General features: G+C 42.7%; 1 protein-coding gene across 1 annotated transcript in view; it reads right to left on the bottom strand.

Annotated features, from left to right (window-relative positions):
- LOC141073450 (uncharacterized) overlaps positions 1-15390 on the bottom strand; it is a 47401-nt gene extending 32011 nt beyond the window's left edge. Inside the window, exons 1-3 of the mRNA XM_073560675.1 lie at positions 15112-15390; positions 13616-13948; positions 12374-12494 (exon numbers count right to left, since the gene is read on the bottom strand). Of these exons, the coding sequence (XP_073416776.1) occupies positions 12374-12494; positions 13616-13940 (446 nt within the window). The 5' untranslated portion in view covers positions 13941-13948; positions 15112-15390. The remainder of the gene's footprint in view (positions 1-12373; positions 12495-13615; positions 13949-15111) is intronic.
- Positions 15391-15663: the final 273 nt, after the last annotated feature.

The following is a 15663-nucleotide window of genomic DNA, read 5'->3' as shown; positions in this document are numbered from 1 at the left end:
GGACCAACCAGGTCCCAGCATTCACCACATGTGACCTACCCTGGCCACATTATATGGTCCATAACCACGCCCACTGGGTCACATGACTATGACCTCATCACAGGTCCTTCAACCACTCACACTCTTTACAACAGTGTTCTTTAGGCCTCTTTCACACTTCAGTTTTTTTACAATCAGTCACAATCCGCCAGGTTTTGAAAAAAAACGGATCCTCAATTTTTTTTTTGAGGATCCGTTTTTTTCCCCATTGACTTGCATTAATGGCGGATTGTGACGGATTGCCGTCCGTTGCATCCGTTTTTTTGAGGATCCACCAAAAGTTGCTGTCCGTCACCATCCTCAAAGATTTCAAAACGGAGCTTGCAACGTTTTTTTCTGTGGCGGATCCTCCAGACACTTATTTAACCCGAAATTCTTTCTGGGTGCCGGACAAAATCTCTCTCTCTCTTCCTCTCTCTCTCTCTCTCTCTCTCTCTCTCCCAGCGTTACCTTTAAATTTCCTCATTTTCAGGATCCGTCTCAAAACGGATCCTGTGCCATCCGTTCACATCAGTTAAGAACGGATCCGCTTGTCTGCCTTTTTGGCGGATTTTAGCTGATGCAAAAAACTGAAGTGTGAAAGAGGCCTTAAACACACCCCCTGGGTGGGTTTCTAGATAACCAGGTCCGCCCATCTCCCTAGTTTCCTGGAGACTTCTCCCTGACACATTGAAGCAACACCTCAGCAGTGTCACTGCTGATCCACACACATACATAAGTCTCCATCTCAAGGCCACCCACCTTGAGATACTTAACGGTCCTTCCATATTCTGCCACTCATCCTCTCTCTTGAGACATCCACACAGCGCCCCCTAACGGACACAGTGGTCATTACACCACAGAGGAAACAATCAAAAGAAGAATAGTACTCAGATACAATAGGTGGTATGGTGGAATAGTAACAGGCTATAGGGTAGCTTAGTGATAACAACCCTAAATAGGTCCAAAAAGAGAATCTAGGATGTCAGGCTGATAGGAAAGGGCATGTAGTGAAGACCATAATGGTCAAAATAAAACATCCATGGAAACAATCAAAGGGAAGTATATAGTTTATAGCTTACCCATAATGTTGTATGAAATGCCCGTCCACGGTACCACAAATGCCCCGACGCGTGTTTCACAGATGTGCTTTATCCAGGGGAGTGACACACATTTATTATTAAATTATTTTTATACATTTCTCCCACAGGTATATTTTGGGTAGTTAGTTAGACGGTTGTATATCAGTGAGAGTAGCTAGCTAGTGTCCAGTGTGGCTGTTAAATTTACCTTCCAGCACTTTTTTGTTTTGGCCATTACTGAGGTTCACACACAAAACCAGCAGGGCCCATTGCCTACAAGTGTGTTGTGCACTGCTTATACAGTACAGGATCAGTAATGTAATGTATGTACACAGTGACTGCACCAGCAGAATAGTGAGTGCAGCTCTGGGGTATAATACAGGATGTAATTCAGCATCAGTAATGTAATGTATGTACACAGTGACTGCACCAGCAGAATAGTGAGTGCAGCTCTGGAGTATAATACAGGATGTAACTCAGGATCAGTAATGTAATGTATGTACACAGTGACTGCACCAGCAGAATAGTGAGTGCAGCTCTGGGGTATAATACAAGATGTAACCCAGGATCAGTAATGTAATGTATGTACACAGTGACTGCACCAGCAGAATAGTGAGTGCCGCTCTGGAGTATAATACAGGATGTAACTCAGGATCAGTAATGTAATGTATGTACACAGTGACTGCACCAGCAGAATAGTGAGTGCAGCTCTGGGGTATAATACAGGATGTAATTCAGCATCAGTAATGTAATGTATGTACACAGTGACTGCACCAGCAGAATAGTGAGTGCAGCTCTGGAGTATAATACAGGATGTAACTCAGGATCAGTAATGTAATGTATGTACACAGTGACTGCACCAGCAGAATAGTGAGTGCAGCTCTGGGGTATAATACAAGATGTAACCCAGGATCAGTAATGTAATGTATGTACACAGTGACTGCACCAGCAGAATAGTGAGTGCCGCTCTGGAGTATAATACAGGATGTAACTCAGGATCAGTAATGTAATGTATGTACACAGTGACTGCACCAGCAGAATAGTGAGTGCAGCTCTGGGGTATAATACAGGATGTAATTCAGCATCAGTAATGTAATGTATGTACACAGTGACTGCACCAGCAGAATAGTGAGTGCAGCTCTGGAGTATAATACAGGATGTAACTCAGGATCAGTAATGTAATGTATGTACACAGTGACTGCACCAGCAGAATAGTGAGTGCAGCTCTGGGGTATAATACAAGATGTAACCCAGGATCAGTAATGTAATGTATGTACACAGTGACTGCACCAGCAGAATAGTGAGTGCAGCTCTGGGATATAATACAGGATGTAACTCAGGATCAGTAATATAATGTATGTACACAGTGACTGCATCAGCAGAATAGTGAGTGCAGCTCTGGGATATAATACAGGATGTAACTCAGGATCAGTAATGTAATGTATGTACACAGTGACTGCACCAGCAGAATAGTGAGTGCAGCTCTGGAGTATAATACAGGATGTAACTCAGGATCAGTAATGTAATGTATGTACACAGTGACTGCACCAGCAGAATAGTGAGTGCAGCTCTGGGGTATAATACAGGATGTAACCCAGGATCAGTAATGTAATGTATGTACACAGTGACTGCACCAGCAGAATAGTGAGTGCAGCTCTGGAGTATAATACAGGATGTAATTCAGCATCAGTAATGTAATGTATGTACACAGTGACTGCACCAGCAGAATAGTGAGTGCAGCTCTGGAGTATAATACAGGATGTAACTCAGGATCAGTAATGTAATGTATGTACACAGTGACTGCACCAGCAGAATAGTGAGTGCAGCTCTGGGGTATAATACAGGATGTAATTCAGCATCAGTAATGTAATGTATGTACACAGTGACTGCACCAGCAGAATAGTGAGTGCAGCTCTGGAGTATAATACAGGATGTAACTCAGGATCAGTAATGTAATGTATGTACACAGTGACTGCACCAGCAGAATAGTGAGTGCAGCTCTGGGGTATAATACAAGATGTAACCCAGGATCAGTAATGTAATGTATGTACACAGTGACTGCACCAGCAGAATAGTGAGTGCAGCTCTGGGATATAATACAGGATGTAACTCAGGATCAGTAATGTAATGTATGTACACAGTGACTGCATCAGCAGAATAGTGAGTGCAGCTCTGGGATATAATACAGGATGTAACTCAGGATCAGTAATGTAATGTATGTACACAGTGACTGCACCAGCAGAATAGTGAGTGCAGCTCTGGAGTATAATACAGGATGTAACTCAGGATCAGTAATGTAATGTATGTACACAGTGACTGCACCAGCAGAATAGTGAGTGCAGCTCTGGGGTATAATACAGGATGTAACCCAGGATCAGTAATGTAATGTATGTACACAGTGACTGCACCAGCAGAATAGTGAGTGCAGCTCTGGAGTATAATACAGGATGTAATTCAGCATCAGTAATGTAATGTATGTACACAGTGACTGCACCAGCAGAATAGTGAGTGCAGCTCTGGAGTATAATACAGGATGTAACTCAGGATCAGTAATGTAATGTATGTACACAGTGACTGCACCAGCAGAATAGTGAGTGCAGCTCTGGGGTATAATACAGGATGTAATTCAGCATCAGTAATGTAATGTATGTACACAGTGACTGCACCAGCAGAATAGTGAGTGCAGCTCTGGAGTATAATACAGGATGTAACTCAGGATCAGTAATGTAATGTATGTACACAGTGACTGCACAAGCAGAATAGTGAGTGCAGCTCTGGGGTATAATAAAGGAGGTAACTCAGGATCAGTAATGTAATGTATGTACACAGTGACTGCACCAGCAGAATAGTGAGTGCAGCTCTGGAGTATAATACAAGATGTGATCAAGGATCAGTAATGTAATGTATGTACACAGTGACTGCACCAGCAGAATAGTGAGTGCAGCTCTGGGGTATAATAAAGGAGGTAACTCAGGATCAGTAATGTAATGTATGTACACAGTGACTGCACCAGCAGAATAGTGAGTGCAGCTCTGGAGTATAATACAGGATGTAACCCAGGATCAGTAATGTAATGTATGTACACAGTGACTGCACCAGCAGAATAGTGAGTGCAGCTCTGGAGTATAATACAGGATGTAACTCAGGATCAGTAATGTAATGTATGTACACAGTGACTGCACCAGCAGAATAGTGGGTGAAGCTCTGGAGTATAATACAGGATGTAACTCAGGATCAGTAATGTAATGTATGTACACAGTGTCTGCCCCAGCAGAATAGTGAGTGCAGCTCTGGAGTATAATACAGGATGTAACTCAGGATCAGTAATGTAATGTACAGTATGTACACAGTGACTGCTCCAGCAGAATAGTGAGTGCAGCTCTGGGGTATAATACAGGATGAATCTCAGGATCAGTAATGTAATGTATGTACACAGTGACTGCACCAGCAGAATAGTGAGTGCAGCGCTGGGGTATAATACAGGATGTAACTCAGGATCAGTAATGTAATGTATGTAAACAGTGACTGCACCAGCAGAATAGTGAGTGCCGCTCTGGAGTATAATACAGGATGTAACTCAGGATCAGTAATGTAATGTATGTACACAGTGACTGCACCAGCAGAATAGTGGGTGCAGCTCTGGAGTATAATACAGAATGTAACTCAGGATCAGTAATGTAATGTATGTACACAGTGTCTGCACCAGCAGAATAGTGAGTGCAGCTCTGGAGTATAATACAGGATGTAACTCAGGATCAGTAATGTAATGTATGTACACAGTGACTGCTCCAGCAGAATAGTGAGTGCAGCTCTGGGGTATAATACAGGATGAATCTCAGGATCAGTAATGTAATGTATGTACACAGTGACTGCACCAGCAGAATAGTGAGTGCAGCGCTGGGGTATAATACAGGATGTAACTCAGGATCAGTAATGTAATGTATGTAAACAGTGACTGCACCAGCAGAATAGTGAGTGCCGCTCTGGAGTATAATACAGGATGTAACTCAGGATCAGTAATGTAATGTATGTACACAGTGACTGCACCAGCAGAATAGTGGGTGCAGCTCTGGAGTATAATACAGGATGTAACTCAGGATCAGTAATGTAATGTATGTACACAGTGACTGCTCCAGCAGAATAGTGAGTGCAGCTCTGGGGTATAATACAGGATGAATCTCAGGATCAGTAATGTAATGTATGTACACAGTGACTGCACCAGCAGAATAGTGAGTGCAGCTCTGGGGTATAATACAGGATGTAACTCAGGATCAGTAATGTAATGTATGTACACAGTGACTGCACCAGCAGAATAGTGAGTGCAGCTCTGGAGTATAATACAGGATGTAACTCAAGATCAGTAATGTAATGTATGTACACAGTGACTGCACCAGCAGAATAGTGAGTGCAGCTCTGGAGTATAATACAGGATGTAACTCAGGATCAGTTATGTAATGTATGTACACAGTGACTGCACCAGCAGAATAGTGAGTGCAGCTCTGGAGTATAATACAAGATGTAACTCAGGATCAGTTATGTAATGTATGTACACAGTGACTGCACCAGCAGAATAGTGAGTGCAGCTCTGGGGTATAATAAAGGAGGTAACTCAGGATCAGTAATGTAATGTATGTACACAGTGACTGCACCAGCAGAATAGTGAGTGCAGCTCTGGGGTATAATACAGGATGGAACTCAGGATCAGTAATGTAATGTATGTACACAGTCACTGCACCAGCAGAATAGTGAGTGCAGCTCTGGGGTATAATACAGGAGGTAACTCAGGATCAGTAATGTAATGTATGTACACAGTGACTGCACCAGCAGAATAGTGAGTGCAGCTCTGGAGTATAATACAGGATGTAACTCAGGATCAGTTATGTAATGTATGTACACAGTGACTGCACCAGCAGAATAGTGAGTGCAGCTCTGGAGTATAATACAGGATGTAACTCAGGATCAGTAATGTAATCTATGTACACAGTGACTGCACCAGCAGAATAGTGAGTGCAGCTCTGGGGTATAATACAGGATGTAACCCAGGATCAGTAATGTAATGTATGTACACAGTGACTGCACCAGCAGAATAGTGAGTGCAGCTCTGGAGTATAATACAGGATGTAATTCAGCATCAGTAATGTAATGTATGTACACAGTGACTGCACCAGCAGAATAGTGAGTGCAGCTCTGGAGTATAATACAGGATGTAACTCAGGATCAGTAATGTAATGTATGTACACAGTGACTGCACCAGCAGAATAGTGAGTGCAGCTCTGGGGTATAATACAGGATGTAATTCAGCATCAGTAATGTAATGTATGTACACAGTGACTGCACCAGCAGAATAGTGAGTGCAGCTCTGGAGTATAATACAGGATGTAACTCAGGATCAGTAATGTAATGTATGTACACAGTGACTGCACCAGCAGAATAGTGAGTGCAGCTCTGGGGTATAATAAAGGAGGTAACTCAGGATCAGTAATGTAATGTATGTACACAGTGACTGCACCAGCAGAATAGTGAGTGCAGCTCTGGAGTATAATACAAGATGTGATCAAGGATCAGTAATGTAATGTATGTACACAGTGACTGCACCAGCAGAATAGTGAGTGCAGCTCTGGGGTATAATAAAGGAGGTAACTCAGGATCAGTAATGTAATGTATGTACACAGTGACTGCACCAGCAGAATAGTGAGTGCAGCTCTGGAGTATAATACAGGATGTAACCCAGGATCAGTAATGTAATGTATGTACACAGTGACTGCACCAGCAGAATAGTGAGTGCAGCTCTGGAGTATAATACAGGATGTAACTCAGGATCAGTAATGTAATGTATGTACACAGTGACTGCACCAGCAGAATAGTGGGTGAAGCTCTGGAGTATAATACAGGATGTAACTCAGGATCAGTAATGTAATGTATGTACACAGTGTCTGCCCCAGCAGAATAGTGAGTGCAGCTCTGGAGTATAATACAGGATGTAACTCAGGATCAGTAATGTAATGTACAGTATGTACACAGTGACTGCTCCAGCAGAATAGTGAGTGCAGCTCTGGGGTATAATACAGGATGAATCTCAGGATCAGTAATGTAATGTATGTACACAGTGACTGCACCAGCAGAATAGTGAGTGCAGCGCTGGGGTATAATACAGGATGTAACTCAGGATCAGTAATGTAATGTATGTAAACAGTGACTGCACCAGCAGAATAGTGAGTGCCGCTCTGGAGTATAATACAGGATGTAACTCAGGATCAGTAATGTAATGTATGTACACAGTGACTGCACCAGCAGAATAGTGGGTGCAGCTCTGGAGTATAATACAGAATGTAACTCAGGATCAGTAATGTAATGTATGTACACAGTGTCTGCACCAGCAGAATAGTGAGTGCAGCTCTGGAGTATAATACAGGATGTAACTCAGGATCAGTAATGTAATGTATGTACACAGTGACTGCTCCAGCAGAATAGTGAGTGCAGCTCTGGGGTATAATACAGGATGAATCTCAGGATCAGTAATGTAATGTATGTACACAGTGACTGCACCAGCAGAATAGTGAGTGCCGCTCTGGAGTATAATACAGGATGTAACTCAGGATCAGTAATGTAATGTATGTACACAGTGACTGCACCAGCAGAATAGTGGGTGCAGCTCTGGAGTATAATACAGGATGTAACTCAGGATCAGTAATGTAATGTATGTACACAGTGTCTGCACCAGCAGAATAGTGAGTGCAGCTCTGGAGTATAATACAGGATGTAACTCAGGATCAGTAATGTAATGTATGTACACAGTGACTGCTCCAGCAGAATAGTGAGTGCAGCTCTGGGGTATAATACAGGATGAATCTCAGGATCAGTAATGTAATGTATGTACACAGTGACTGCACCAGCAGAATAGTGAGTGCAGCTCTGGGGTATAATACAGGATGTAACTCAGGATCAGTAATGTAATGTATGTACACAGTGACTGCACCAGCAGAATAGTGAGTGCAGCTCTGGAGTATAATACAGGATGTAACTCAAGATCAGTAATGTAATGTATGTACACAGTGACTGCACCAGCAGAATAGTGAGTGCAGCTCTGGAGTATAATACAAGATGTAACTCAGGATCAGTTATGTAATGTATGTACACAGTGACTGCACCAGCAGAATAGTGAGTGCAGCTCTGGGGTATAATAAAGGAGGTAACTCAGGATCAGTAATGTAATGTATGTACACAGTGACTGCACCAGCAGAATAGTGAGTGCAGCTCTGGAGTATAATACAGGATGTAACTCAGGATCAGTAATGTAATGTATGTACACAGTGACTGCACCAGCAGAATAGTGAGTGCAGCTCTGGGGTATAATACAGGATGTAATTCAGCATCAGTAATGTAATGTATGTACACAGTGACTGCACCAGCAGAATAGTGAGTGCAGCTCTGGAGTATAATACAGGATGTAACTCAGGATCAGTAATGTAATGTATGTACACAGTGACTGCACCAGCAGAATAGTGAGTGCAGCTCTGGGGTATAATAAAGGAGGTAACTCAGGATCAGTAATGTAATGTATGTACACAGTGACTGCACCAGCAGAATAGTGAGTGCAGCTCTGGAGTATAATAATGTACACAGTGACTGCACCAGCAGAATAGTGAGTGCAGCTCTGGGGTATAATAAAGGAGGTAACTCAGGATCAGTAATGTAATGTATGTACACAGTGACTGCACCAGCAGAATAGTGAGTGCAGCTCTGGAGTATAATACAGGATGTAACCCAGGATCAGTAATGTAATGTATGTACACAGTGACTGCACCAGCAGAATAGTGAGTGCAGCTCTGGAGTATAATACAGGATGTAACTCAGGATCAGTAATGTAATGTATGTACACAGTGACTGCACCAGCAGAATAGTGGGTGAAGCTCTGGAGTATAATACAGGATGTAACTCAGGATCAGTAATGTAATGTATGTACACAGTGTCTGCCCCAGCAGAATAGTGAGTGCAGCTCTGGAGTATAATACAGGATGTAACTCAGGATCAGTAATGTAATGTACAGTATGTACACAGTGACTGCTCCAGCAGAATAGTGAGTGCAGCTCTGGGGTATAATACAGGATGAATCTCAGGATCAGTAATGTAATGTATGTACACAGTGACTGCACCAGCAGAATAGTGAGTGCAGCGCTGGGGTATAATACAGGATGTAACTCAGGATCAGTAATGTAATGTATGTAAACAGTGACTGCACCAGCAGAATAGTGAGTGCCGCTCTGGAGTATAATACAGGATGTAACTCAGGATCAGTAATGTAATGTATGTACACAGTGACTGCACCAGCAGAATAGTGGGTGCAGCTCTGGAGTATAATACAGAATGTAACTCAGGATCAGTAATGTAATGTATGTACACAGTGTCTGCACCAGCAGAATAGTGAGTGCAGCTCTGGAGTATAATACAGGATGTAACTCAGTATCAGTAATGTAATGTATGTACACAGTGACTGCTCCAGCAGAATAGTGAGTGCAGCTCTGGGGTATAATACAGGATGAATCTCAGGATCAGTAATGTAATGTATGTACACAGTGACTGCACCAGCAGAATAGTGAGTGCCGCTCTGGAGTATAATACAGGATGTAACTCAGGATCAGTAATGTAATGTATGTACACAGTGACTGCACCAGCAGAATAGTGGGTGCAGCTCTGGAGTATAATACAGGATGTAACTCAGGATCAGTAATGTAATGTATGTACACAGTGTCTGCACCAGCAGAATAGTGAGTGCAGCTCTGGAGTATAATACAGGATGTAACTCAGGATCAGTAATGTAATGTATGTACACAGTGACTGCTCCAGCAGAATAGTGAGTGCAGCTCTGGGGTATAATACAGGATGAATCTCAGGATCAGTAATGTAATGTATGTACACAGTGACTGCACCAGCAGAATAGTGAGTGCAGCTCTGGGGTATAATACAGGATGTAACTCAGGATCAGTAATGTAATGTATGTACACAGTGACTGCACCAGCAGAATAGTGAGTGCAGCTCTGGAGTATAATACAGGATGTAACTCAAGATCAGTAATGTAATGTATGTACACAGTGACTGCACCAGCAGAATAGTGAGTGCAGCTCTGGAGTATAATACAAGATGTAACTCAGGATCAGTTATGTAATGTATGTACACAGTGACTGCACCAGCAGAATAGTGAGTGCAGCTCTGGGGTATAATAAAGGAGGTAACTCAGGATCAGTAATGTAATGTATGTACACAGTGACTGCACCAGCAGAATAGTGAGTGCAGCTCTGGAGTATAATACAGGATGTAACTCAGGATCAGTAATGTAATGTATGTACACAGTGTCTGCCCCAGCAGAATAGTGAGTGCAGCTCTGGAGTATAATACAGGATGTAACTCAGGATCAGTAATGTAATGTATGTACACAGTGACTGCTCCAGCAGAATAGTGAGTGCAGCTCTGGGGTATAATACAGGATGAATCTCAGGATCAGTAATGTAATGTATGTACACAGTAACTGCACCAGCAGAATAGTGAGTGCAGCGCTGGGGTATAATACAGGATGTAACTCAGGATCAGTAATGTCATGTATGTAAACAGTGACTGCACCAGCAGAATAGTGAGTGCAGCTCTGGAGTATAATACAGGATGTAACTCAGGATCAGTAATGTAATGTATGTACACAGTGACTGCACCAGCAGAATAGTGAGTGCTGCTCTGGAGTATAATACAGGATGTAACTCAGGATCAGTAATGTAATGTATGTACACAGTGACTGCTCCAGCAGAATAGTGAGTGCAGCTCTGGGGTATAATACAGGATGAATCTCAGGATCAGTGATGTAATGTATGTACACAGTGACTGCACCAGCAGAATAGTGAGTGCAGCTCTGGGGTATAATACAGGATGTAACTCAGGATCAGTAATGTAATGTATGTACACAGTGACTGCACCAGCAGAATAGTGAGTGCAGCTCTGGAGTATAATACAGGATGTAACTCAGGATCAGTAATGTAATGTATGTACACAGTGACTGCACCAGCAGAATAGTGAGTGCAGCTCTGGAGTATAATACAAGATGTAACTCAGGATCAGTTATGTAATGTATGTACACAGTGACTGCACCAGCAGAATAGTGAGTGCAGCTCTGGGGTATAATAAAGGAGGTAACTCAGGATAAGTAATGTAATGTATGTACACAGTGACTGCACCAGCAGAATAGTGAGTGCAGCTCTGGGGTATAATACAGGATGGAACTCACGATCAGTAATGTAATGTATGTACACAGTGACTGCACCAGCAGAATAGTGAGTGCAGCTCTGGGGTATAATACAGGAGGTAACTCAGGATCAGTAATGTAATGTATGTACACAGTGACTGCACCAGCAGAATAGTGAGTGCAGCTCTGGAGTATAATACAGGATGTAACTCAGGATCAGTTATGTAATGTATGTACACAGTGACTGCACCAGCAGAATAGTGAGTGCCGCTCTGGAGTGTAATACAAGATGTAACTCAGGATCAGTTATGTAATGTATGTACACAGTGACTGCACCAGCAGAATAGTGAGTGCAGCTCTGGGGTATAATACAAGATGTAACTCAGGATCAGTTATGTAATGTATGTACACAGTGACTGCACCAGCAGAATAGTGAGTGCAGCTCTGGGGTATAATACAGGATGTAACTAAGGTCAGTAATGTAATGTATGTACACAGTGACTGCACCAGCAGAATAGTGAGTGCAGCTCTGGAGTATAATACAGGTTGAATCTCAGGATCAGTAATGTAATGTATGTACACAGTGACTGCACCAGCAGAATAGTGAGTGCAGCTCTGGAGTATAATACAGGTTGAATCTCAGGATCAGTAATGTAATGTATGTACACAGTGACTGCACCAGCAGAATAGTGAGTGCAGCTCTGGGGTATAATACAGGAGATAACTCAGGATCAGGAATGTAATGTATGTACACAGTGACTGCACCAGCAGAACAGTGAGTGCAGCTCTGGGGTATAATACAGGATGTAACTCAGGATCAGTAATGTAATGTATGTACACAGTGACTGCACCAGCAGAATAGTGAGTGCAGCTCTGGGATATAATACAGGATGAATCTCAGGATCAGTAGAGGATAAGTATAGTCAGTACCCGGTGGATCATACTTTTTAAATATTTGTAGTGAAAACTTTGTAATTTGTATTCTGAGATAAGTTGTGTTAAGGAGATGTTGGCACTTGCGGTTCACCTGTGTTTGTATCCGTCTCACCTGCGGACATATATTGGCACCAGCAGATCAGTAGTGTTCCGTTTAGCTGTGGTCACCAGGTTCATTCTCTCCTCATAGTTCCAATTCCATTTTACTTTTTCATTTAGAGGTTGGATGTTTGCTGGAATGATAGAAGAAATGACCTAATAAACATAATGCAGGAACAACGGCTCGTGATTTATCCTACTTGTCATCAATACTCTTCATCTTCCTCATGTTACGTAATATTCACAGCTTTCACCACAGTGAAGTCAGGAAGGATCTGCTGCCACCGCTGGTCCCAAGACTGGACCATCACTAATCCCCAAATTCTGTGGGATTCGGTCAGGTCTCTTTGTGGAAATACCTCTGAGTTTCTTGATCCCTTACACAAGACTTTTGGACAATGTCTGAAGATCTGGTTCTGATTGTGGTCGCCTTTCACTCGAGATTACTCTTCATCAATCTCGGAACCATTAACAGACATGGAGAAATGTGAATGGCTGAATTTACTGATATGACATCATATCATCAGGCTGCCACGAGAAGTGGTGAGTTCTCCTTCAATGGAAGTCTTCAAACAGAGGCTGGACAGCCATCTGACTGGGATAATTTAGCGAATCCTGCTTTGAGCAGGGGGTTGGACCAGATGGCCCAGGAGGTCCCTTCCAACTCTACCATTCTATGATTCTGTGATAAGGAGGAATAATAATTAGACTCAATAACGCTTTTCCTACAGTTCATTAGTCAGGATTATGGACCATCAGTAGAACCACAGTGCAATTTATGATGGAGGCCATCACAACTGGTCAGCGCAATGCAATGCGACATCTGTAGCACTCATTATCTATGGTGCTGGTTTCCTACTCTTGGACCCTTGGACTTGTGTTCTAGTTTTTGCCCCTTACCTCTAGTTTGGTACCATCTGTAAATGAGTGATACTTGGTACAAGTCTTAGTAGAGAACTTGAACATGTACTAATATAACTAACTAACCTATGTACACGTACAGCTGACAAATAGTGTTCTGAGGACTCTCCGGTTACTCAGACATCTACCTGGATCTACAGACCCAAACTTACAAAGAGTCCAGCAATGCAGAGATGATCCAATAAGACTTAATGTTTATTCCATCATGGTTAAAATAAGGCATCAAAAGACACAGGAGCCATGAACTGGCCGACATGTCCCTGCAGGATTTGCCTTAATCTTGGCCAACAGCAAATTTCTGTCCCTCACTGTAGCGTTCTAGTAGAGGACTTACCCATCTGAGAATAAACTTCTTCTCTCTCAAAGCTGTCTGCTTTGCCAAATCCTCGATTGTCCACCATTGTGATGATGTCAGTGAGCTCATATGGTAATCTCTCGGTAGTGAACCCTCCTCCGCTCTGCTGTGCTGTGGCCACTGGGGCAGACGCTGAGAACCTTCCACCATTTAAGGTATAAATGAAGGAGTTGATGAGTGAGGACTTGCCATGACCGGCAAGTCCACAAAATTGGAGCAAGATACGTGTGTAGCCAAGATCTCCTAAGCTAGAGCCTTCCAACCGGTAGGTCAGGATCCTCTGTTTTAGATCCACGTCTCCCATATTCCCTGCTGGATAAGTGAGATCACACAGGAAAAAGATCCATTAAAGCATTATTTAATCCATTGTGACTTCAAGCAACTAATTCTAAATTAGAATTAAAGGGGTGGTCTGAAATTCCAATTATTTTTCATGCTAAATCTCTGTTTCAAGCCATAATCAAAATGATTCATTATTATACTGGAAATTAAAATTCCAGATCCTTCCCTATCTACACTAACTGCTTCTCTTTCTTTTTAGATGATACTTCATTTGAGAATCCCCCGCAGGTGACGTCACTGGTCCATGCACTGCAGATATTCAGCTTACAATGTGCACTGGCAGTGCGCTCTATTGCTGGATCATTATTGCCGATCTAAGTTGGTGAGAGAGTGCACTGTCATTGTTCACATCGCACGGTCGGCAAGAGAGTTCACTGTCATTGCCAATGGAGAGGGAGCCCACCTTTGGTGTTTGCTGTTTTTCCTCTGTCTGACTTCTTGTGTCCCCTCCAGCTCCTGCTTATTACATGACATTTCCCCTTCATATAAGGACCAGGTCTTCTACATTCAACCCCCGAGCCTGGATTCCTGTCTATAAAGTTTTCTTATACATTCTCGGTACTTTACGCTTAGATGTGGTGACCACCGTCTATCCTCCCATTAGTGTGATCTCATGCTAGACCTTACGCACCAATATCCCCGACCTACCAATAAGGCTAAGTTCTTACCGTGAAACATCTGCGACATTTCGCATTTCCTCTGGCCGCTCACCAGCTTTCAGCCATAGCAAAGATTATATTTGGTGTGATGACATTCGAGGGTTAACACTGTCCTCATGTAAAAACCATGGATGACAATGATAAACTTAACAAGGGGCAATGTCCACCATAGCCACATGTCTCACAGAGGTCCTGGGTGGTGGACGTGGTGGTGGGTGGACATCTCAGCAGCTTAGGACACGATGAGCAGAGGTGGCACCATGAATACAAGCTGCACGGTCCTACAAAAACATCACCGGGAAATCTACCCACAACTTAGAGGCCGGCCTGAGTCTCTCATCTGGTTGTCAGAGTCTGTGGACCCTCCAGCTGTGGGGTCTGCAGTGGGGGCTCTGGCTAGTGTAGATATTCAGTTGGGGGCACAGATGGAGAAGAGGACACCTCACCCCCATTTATCCCCGCCATCCCTCTTACCTGCTTGTTTCCTCGTCAGATGGCAAAGTAAAAGTGAAAGAATCTCCTCGTCCTTTTGATGTCGATGTTGTTTTCTTCTTCGACCTGTTTGGTCTTTTAGGCAGGAGCTGGTTTGGTTTTTTTATTCAGCAACTTCTTATTTACAATCTTTTCTTTTAAGTTTTTGTGGAGTTTAATAATGAGCAAAAATGATCACATTGATAAAAAAGAAAGCGGTGAAGAGCCCCGAGGTGCGTAAGTGGGCACTGTTCCACCACCCTCGCCCGACTGCAAATATTAGTATTGGTGTTTTGGTCTTTCTTATATAATAATGTTAGTGATGATGATAGCGTATTTTCTGGATATAATGCATATACAGTGGGGCAAAAAAGTATTTAGTCAGTCAGCAATAGTGCAAGTTCCACCACTTAAAAAGATGAGAGGCGTCTGTAATTTACATCATAGGTAGACCTCAACTATGGGAGACAAACTGAGAAAAAAAAATCCAGAAAATCACATTGTCTGTTTTTTTTTCATTTTATTTGCATATTATGGTGGAAAATAAGTATTTGG

The sequence above is a fragment of the Dendrobates tinctorius genome, unplaced genomic scaffold (genome assembly GCF_039654945.1).
Source record: "Dendrobates tinctorius isolate UK_male_01 unplaced genomic scaffold, ASM3965494v1 ptg000301l, whole genome shotgun sequence".
In the NCBI taxonomy this organism is placed as follows: domain Eukaryota; kingdom Metazoa; phylum Chordata; class Amphibia; order Anura; family Dendrobatidae; genus Dendrobates; species Dendrobates tinctorius.
Note: the sequence above shows the minus strand (reverse complement) of the source record. Positions and strands in the feature narration are given on the sequence as shown.